The following is an 8,784-nucleotide window of genomic DNA, read 5'->3' on the forward strand; positions in this document are numbered from 1 at the left end:
CACACACACACACACACACACACACACACATTCACCGCCCCCCCCCCGGTTCGGTTCCCTAAATGGACGCGGCAGTTTCGGTGTGTTCAGTTCAGCGAGGGCCAACACACTGGAAGCAGCTTCAGTTTGGCGTGTAGACCGGGGAGGACGCTGAGAAATGCCCGGCTGCCTCGCTGGAGCTCAACTCTGAGCACTTTTGCTTTTGCGTTTTGGGCTTTTTTTTTTCCATTGGAGGTGGAGAGGAACTCTACTCACAAAGTTTACTAAAGAAAGGAAAAAAAAAAGTGGCAGCTCTCATACTTTAGCCCTCGCTATGGATTGTTTATATTTATTGATGTGCTTTTCACTTTGTCAAGTATGTATGGACCAAATTCTGGCTGCGGAATCAGAGGGTGAGTCTTTATTTTCACTTTTTTTTTTCATTGCATTTTTATAAATGAAAAATGTATGCAAAACCCTAAAACCTAAAAAAAAAAAAAAAACACACACACATTATGTTGAAAATGAAAAGAAGTATTGTTGAATTTTCCACTGAATGTCCTCCAGTTGGCATTCCACTCCTTAATAAGCACTTCTTATTTCACCTTTCTATTCATTTTTTCTTTTTCCATGGCACATTTTATGTCTTTTTTTAAATGTGATTCTTATTTGACACCATTTGTCCCATCAGAAAAACTCTCTGGAAAGTTAAGTGAATATGGTCTTATGGTGCCGTTCAGCACAGACTCCCACGGCCGGTACATTTCTCACGTGGTTTCTGCTGGAAGTGGAAGTAAAAGTGAGGCTGCTGATGAGAATCTCTCAGCTCCTGGCAGCAGAAGAAGAACCGCCCGCAGTGCCCCCCAGACGCCCTCAGTCACCTCTACTACGGGTCAGCACTTGTTTTTCAATGTCACCTTGTTTGGGAAAGAGCTCCACCTTCGCCTGAAGGCCAACAGGAGGCTGGTGGCACCAGGAGCTTTCGTGGAATGGCAGGAGGACTTTGAGGAAAAGGCCAAGGAACGCATCCATCGGGACTGTGTCTTCACCGGCGATGTGACCGACATGCCAGAGGCCTCTGTGGCCATCAGCAACTGTGATGGACTGGTAAGTGTGAACCTTTACTGGGGCTAAACACAGACAAATCAGTTCAGCAATTGAAACAAATACATATACTGAAAAGATCCCTCTAAATGTTGCAGAACATTGTTTTTCTAAACTTCTATATGCTTTATATCTTCATAGAACACGTTGATTAGATGGATTTTCAGCTTTTCTGAAGTGGGATTTCTGTAGATTAGTGATGAGCAGAGGTTATCTTACGTACAGGAGGCAGCAGTCACAATGATGTCACTTTTAATAATCATGAAAGATGTTCATTGTTGAGTTGAGATAAGTTCTTATGGCTGATTCACACGGTAACTTACATAAAAGCCCTATCAATAGTAGTGTAGATGTAAAAGTTTTTCATATGTTTAGATGGCCCAGACTGGGATGCAGTGATCAGTAGAAGATCTGAAATTAAGCAGGATGTTGGTCATGTGGTTTTTTTATTTGGCCATATGATAGTGATGGTGATACAGTGCAGGATTGTGGAGAGTTTATCTGAAGCAGAGAAGAATCAGTGTTGAACAGGTAATATAATATATATGATATTGTTACATATGAGTTAATGGCCATGACAGCAAAATTAATGCCAATATTGATATCAATATTGGTCACGTTTTCATATTTGTACATCCCTATTCACGAAGTCACACTTTGCACCCCAAGAAAATATTCAGGGTGCTGGATGAAATATCACTGCAGTAGACTGACACACCTGATCTGAGTGCTGAAACCAATTTAGCTTAATAGCTCCAATCTCAAAACTTTCGTTTCTGTTCATGTAAACAGCGCTTTTTGAATCTGTTGTTAATATTTACTCTTAGGAACAAGCCAATAGCTTTCGCTCTGTCCTTAGTTTTTTATTTTATTTTAGCTGTCCAGGGATGCGATTCTGTCTTCTGGGGTTCATAAATCCACAAGTAAGGACTTATCAGCGCCTTATCAGAACGTTTAAAGGGATAGCTCAGGATTTCGAAGGCTCCGTTTGTTAAAAGGTTGTAACTCTGATTACATCTTCATTCAGTATAAATCCACACTTATTGGTCCTGGAGGCTGCAACTAACAGGTAGTCTGAGAGTGGCCAAGATCAAAGTAAACTTCTGCCATTGAAAAACAAATCTAGGCTCAAAAATGTCTTAGTGTAGCATCACGCTAATTTACACGGTATATGGACGAAGGAGACGATGCGCTTCCAGTGTCTGAGAAACACGCTGACATTGGAACATGTCGAGCTTTTCTGGTTAGAGCAACTGTCAAATAGGAAGGTAAGTAAAGGTTTTCCTTTGTTCACAGCTTTACTTTTACATCAAACAGTTACAATAGCTGGATCATTTTGAATGTTATCTTTTCAGAACCTCACTAGTGGCACACTGCTTCTGTGTAAAGAACCAAGCCGCGATGTTTCAGAGATTGGAGTTGTTTGAGGACGGTAGAGGTATGCTGTGGTCTTGGTTCGTCTTTTACGAGCCATTAACTTTGGGTCCACAAACAACTAACTGGGATTTATTCTAAATAAAAACCCCAATAAAGTTGTCAGCTTCAAGTTTTAGGCCCGTCTCTGTAATGTGAAGCGCCTTGTACTTGTATAGCTCTTGATAAAATGCTATACAAATACAAGCCAGTTATCTTTGAGGATACCTTTGAAAGGTTTGAAAAGTATAGTAGTCAAAGTAAAACTTTGTTGATATATTAAGTTAAGCTCATAACTATTCATACCCCTGAAAGATTTAGGTTTAAAGTAATCTTTAAACTTGACACATACTGACATTTTGGATTAGCCAGTTCAGAGTCGTAACTTGGATCTGCTGGATAATCTACGAAGGGAGCAAAAGATTATGGTGATGGAAAGGATGCCTTCCAACCTCAAAGAATGTTCACTGCAGGTCCATTGTGAAAGTTTCAGTGGAAACATGCAAATGTAATGCCAATAAACCAAAAATGTCCACTGATTTTTGGGGAATATAAATATATATTTTTAAGAAACTGTAGGAATAAACAGATTATTTTTTGCAAATTGCTTTGGATATTATCTTTGAGATATCCTCATGACATTTTCAGTCAGAACGCATGTGGTTGTGTGTGACTGGATGAATGACTGAATGTAATGTGAAGCGCCTTGTACTTGTATATGTCTTGATAAAGGGCTATACAAATACAAGCCATTTACTATATTTACCATTTTAAGAACAAACCTGAGGGCTATGACTGCTTTGATTCTTAGCTGCATATAGAACCTCTGAGCTGTCCTTTTAATCTTTAACACTTTGAATTTATTTGACTGTGCGTTGGCAGAACAGGTGTTTTTATTCTTAGTCATTCAGTCACCGAGTTAGCAGAAGCAGTAGTTCGCGATCAGTAAATAATATTCTGTTTCCGTGGGATTTTTAGTTGCTTCCAATTGCCCCCTAAACATATTTTCATTTCTTAAGAGAACCAAGGCACATTACATCATACTGTTTCACTAAAATCTTTCACTGCGTATGTTTGTAAGCTATCAAACAAAAGCACTTCGGGTTGAACCGAGCACTGCTGGCCGAGCTGAAGAGAGAGCGCATTTAGGCCCCAGCTCCACGCGGGACGCTCAGTTGGAGCAGCTGCAGTTGGGCACGCAATCAGCAGCTGTGTGCTGAGAGATCAATAATAACCACTTATTGAATCACGTCACGAACCCTGGCTGCACAGTTTTTCTATAAGCTGGTTTTGTGTGGTAACCCAACCTGACCTTAATGGCAAATAAGGTTAAAGAAATCAAAAATAATGACTAGTTCACACTGCTTGCGTTATCAACTGTTGTCACTGTAGTCCTAAAAGTTAAGTGGAAAGAGACAAGTTTATTATTTTATCTTAATGTTTCCCCTGAATGCTGTCTTTGATAGGAGACAAATTCTGCCCGTGTTGCATTGTAAGTGCAAACAGCATTTTTCAGTTTTAATAAACTCTCGAATGGGAAATCAGAAAACACCACAAAAACTCAAACTAGAGAAATGACGTGATGTATTAGAGAAATGATCTCTCTCTCTGTTCCACCTTTCCTCCATAATTAAGCAAAGGGAACAATTAACCATAAATCTGCAGCATCAGATGCACCCCCCCCATCTCCCGTCCCGCCTATTGCCACAGTTTGACATGTCATTCTGCTCTTACTGCTTAGTTTTTAAATGTGTGTTCGGCTGTAACAAAACAGAGGGGTAGTGAGAAAAGCTGAGCCACTGATGGATGTTTATTGCAAAACAGTCGTGTGACACTTGAACGGTCAGGCTTGAGAGCAGCCAATGCCAGAGCTATCCAAAAGGAGAAACTATCTCAAAACTATTTTTGATAGAAATCGCATGAGCCAAATCGCTGAGGAATACTAATAGATGTGCAATTTGTGTTTTTAGAAACGTTGTGTTAGTAAAACAGTTTCACAAATTTCAACCTCTGTTTTAAAGAACGTATTTCATGTAGATTAATCGAATTCAAGTTTGACCAGTTTAATTACTTATTACTTTGGGCTAGAGATGATTCGATACAAAAAGCGTCTCAAAAAACTCATTCGAAAAACATTCATATTAAGAGTTAATCTGTGAGTCAGATTCCAACTTCAATGTCTTAAGCCAATTACAATAGATGGTGACATGTTCTTCCACTGTTTTATATGGCGCGCCATAGGGGCGGCAATAACAGAGTAAAAAAACATTGATTTAAGACTTGATTCAGAAAGCTCTAACATTCAGAAAGCAGGATCAGAATTTGGTATAAACCACATGAAAGAATGGCTCTGTCCTGCCACCAGCTTGAACCGCCACCAGCAGTTCAAGCTGGTGGCGGTCGTGTGAGGTTATATTTTCTTGCAATACTTTGACAAGGTAGGACGAAGCAGTTTTATTGGTGCAGCACATTTTCAGAAAAAAGGGAGTTCAGAATGCTTTTTGTGATCGGAAGAAAAACAAAGGAGCAAACAAGCAAAATGCCAAAGAGGGGGAAAAGCAGACTTCAATTCATGATGTTCCAGTTATTAATCAAAGTCAGTTGTGCACAAATGTGTTTTTAGCCTTAATTTGAGGGAACTTTGTGTTTCAACAGTTATACAGTTTTTGGAAGCTTGTTCCAAATTAGTGGAGCATAAAAACTGAATGATGGTTGTCTGTGTTTGGTTCACAATGTGGGGATGCAGAGTAGACTTGGACTAGAAGACCAGACAGCAGATCTTTAATGTATTTTGGTAGCGAGTCATTGAGCAATTCATAAAATAACAAGAGTATTTTAAAGTCTACAGGGAACCAGTGTAAAGACATTGAAACTGGGGTTTCCTAGTTTTAATAAGAATAAGAACAGCAGCATTCAGGAGCAGCTGCCGGATTGACGTTTTAGCCAGACCTGTGAAGACCTTGTTGCAGTAAACAATTTGACCAAAGGTGATGAAAGGCTGACTTGAAATTGTCTTTATGTGTCTCTGAAGGTTCAGATCTGAGTCCATCATGACACCCAGGAATGGGACCTGATTGGCCGTTTCTGGCTGTAACATTGCCCCTTCGTATTGCCGTAATTCTCGTTAGCTTTCTTGAACATGACGAGATCCCGTGGTCTCCACGGTAACTGGATCTTAATTCATCACAGGCCCTTTGGGATACACAGTAACGGGGGTGTCACTGACATGCAGAGGACAAATATTCACCGCCTTTAAGATGCCGTCACGTCAATATCTGGAATGATATTTGAAGAACGTGTCACGTGCGTTGCTACATCTAAGCGGAAAACATGGGCCAAATCTGAATTGCTATCATTAGCTATGCAATTAACTGTAATTAAGATGGGATTAGGCAAAACACATCTGCTTTGCTCTGTAAAGTCTGTATACTGTCACACTCAGGCGCAGCATTAATCAGTCAAATGTGTTTAATTGTTACCATAACCACTTTACTAACTTCATAGGGGGAGTTCAGCAGCTTTAAAACACTTAATATGGCTTTTGTCTGCACCATCAGATCATTAGTAACAATGGGGATGTTGCAGAATGCAAACAAGAGGGTTTATTATTCAGATTTATTGTTTCTTCAGAAGCTCATCATGCATGTGATGCTTGTGCTGATGGTGGTTTTAAATGAAACCCAAAAGAGCATGAAAAAAACAATGTGTTGTTAAGAGGCTGTAAATATTTCCAGACTTTAGCCTGTGAGAACTTTGAAAGACTTGCACTTTTTTTTTGGAAAAGATATTTTCTCAGAGTAACCCATGTGAAATATATCAGTTGTTTGATAAAATAAAAAAACTAAGTAGCTCAAAATCATTGAATGGAAAAGTCAATTCTAAATATGGATAATATTAAATATAGATTGACTTTAGTCAATCACATTGATTATGTTGACTAATCGCAGAAGCCCTAAACTTTACTCAGTATCTGAAAAAGTTATTCTGAATCTTTGGTGAGCACATTTATATTACCTGAGGAGCCTTAGAGCTTTACTGCTCAATTTCTAGTTTATTTGGACCAGATTTGTGTTCCATCAGCACTCCATTAGGAACTAACACGTGTCTCTTAAAGCTACTATTGTCCTCTCTGGGCTGTTCCATACAAGTCCGGCAAACCACCTTGAGAAAAAAATAAATTAAATCAAGCCATGCTTTCTTTACTATTGTAAGACCTGTGTGTTTTGTACTATTTCCTGCTAGACTGCTATTGTGCACTTTGGTGACTCAAGGCTGCAAGTGACATACTGGCTTCCATGTAGCACATTGCTACATGGAAACAAACAAACAAAAACAAAAAAACGTCCCCATGCTTCTGGGCTGCAGCTATCCATCAATCTAATCGACAAACGCCTGAGAGACAGGCGTGCTCATTCGTCACGAACCAACTGTCCTCACATGTGTGAAAGAATTGTAAAAAAACAAAACAAAACCGATGCATTATATTTTAAAGGTTGAAGTAACAATGCTTCCACAAAATCTCAATTTCATAAACACAACCGATTTCACTACATGATAAATTGCTGGCTCCCTTTTGTATAAATGTTGCGGCAAAAATCCCAGAACACGTAAATATGAGTTACAAGTACAAATTGTTAAAGATAAAGGGAAAAGCAAGAACAAAGGGAAAAGCAAGAACTGCCAGCTCAAATATTTCTGAGCAGCCATATTGCTCATGAGAAGCCAGTAAATCATAGCTTGTTGATAAGAGGCCTTAATAAAACCCACACATTGCAGCTTTGATGGCCTTAGCAGAAACAACATCCATCAAGATCATCATAATTGATCAATCATGTGTTTAATGAGAACTGCAGCGCAGCAGCAATAAAAGAAAAATATCACAACACCAAAAATAATCGCTTAAGCATCTTTATGTACTCACCTTGATGTTTTAATTTTTTTATTTAGACTCCTCAAGATTATGCTGATTAATAAAGCAACCTTTTATTAGCTCAACTTGAGAAAGAAACCTTCAACGACAATGCTGTTCACTTTTAAATGCCTATTGAAGAAACACAGCAATAAGAGTTTTATGGACTTCTGTTTTCACCCGCACCAGAGATACGAATAGTTAGTTTCCTTGAAGAATTTGTCTAGACAGGCGTATCAGGACTCATGCTAGCATTTGTCCTGTTGGACTCTTCCTTAGAAATCGTTTGCACTGCTGATTTGGTTGTATCTGCTGCTATCTTGATATGAGGTATGTCTATAAGGTTTATGGGAACGAATCTGAAGAGCCATCTGACTGACGGCTGTTGCTGTATGACGGCGTCACGTCTGTCGTGACGAGGTAACAGCTCAATATCTGGTCGGCAGCAATAATATTTCACAGTAACATGACCTGAGTTACACCATCAGTTGTTGGCAAGCACCAACAAACCACCTCATTGGCTTTTGCCACTTGTCTTTAAATTTCTATCTGACCAGGTGTTTTAAAAGCTGGGCAGAGAGATATTGGAGTTGGGGATATTATCCTCGCCCAGTAGGATCGATGGAATAGAAGGTTTGAGCTTCCTCCTTCTCTCTCTGCTCTCCAACCTCTTCAGCTCTTCTTGAGATTTGGGGTTGTAGTTCAGGTGCTATTTGAGCTTTTGAGATTCTAATCAGCTGCTTCTGGTTGTAAAAAAAAACCCAAGAAACAACACCTTGTTGTCACGGCGACGCATAACAACTGTTTGAAAGTAAAAACAGAAAACAAAAAAACAAAAGTGCACCTAAAAAAGAAATGCGGCTTAGATGTATTTCTTTTATTTGAGACACAGCGTGATGTTAGGACTCTAAAGACACATTCACAGAAATTAAAGCGGAAAGGCCATCGCCACGTTTTGCTTGTGATTTATGTGAGCACTCCCTTTAAGAGGTGCTGTCAGACTCTTAGGAATATTGTCCATGTGATTCCTTGACTCAAAGCCAACTTAAATACAGACCTGTCGGAGCAAGCAGGGTGGGTGCTGGGGGAGCAGCAGACAGGCTGACATGTAATGCTTGATGTGGAAGGCGCTCAAAAGATGATGCGTGATGAAAGGACTGTGAATGAAAGGCATAAAAAAAAAGTACATCACGCATTAGAGTCAGAACATGCGGGTCAGATCTTTGACACACATGGTGTGTTTTGTCGTACTGCCAGCATGAAAGTCTTCAAAAGTGGATGAATCAAGATCAGAGTAGATTCATATCAGGGATTCGTTTTTTCCTACCCACATCATGTGCATTTATTTAAACAAAGCATTGAGCGGTATGGGACAGTTA

At 39.5% G+C, this 8,784-nt stretch overlaps 1 protein-coding gene across 2 annotated transcripts in view; it reads left to right on the forward strand.

The window, feature by feature from the left end:
• Nucleotides 1–85: 85 nt before the first annotated feature.
• The window catches only part of adamts14 (ADAM metallopeptidase with thrombospondin type 1 motif, 14), a 52,689-nt gene continuing 43,990 nt past the window's right edge, over nt 86–8,784 (forward strand). For both annotated transcript variants that reach the window (XM_008436917.2, XM_008436918.2), the window contains exons 1-2: nt 86–392; nt 671–1,086. In XM_008436917.2, coding sequence (XP_008435139.1) covers nt 314–392; nt 671–1,086 — 495 coding nt within the window. In that variant the 5' untranslated portion in view covers nt 86–313. The remainder of the gene's footprint in view (nt 393–670; nt 1,087–8,784) is intronic.

The sequence above is a fragment of the Poecilia reticulata genome, linkage group LG19 (genome assembly GCF_000633615.1).
Source record: "Poecilia reticulata strain Guanapo linkage group LG19, Guppy_female_1.0+MT, whole genome shotgun sequence".
Classification (NCBI taxonomy): domain Eukaryota; kingdom Metazoa; phylum Chordata; class Actinopteri; order Cyprinodontiformes; family Poeciliidae; genus Poecilia; species Poecilia reticulata.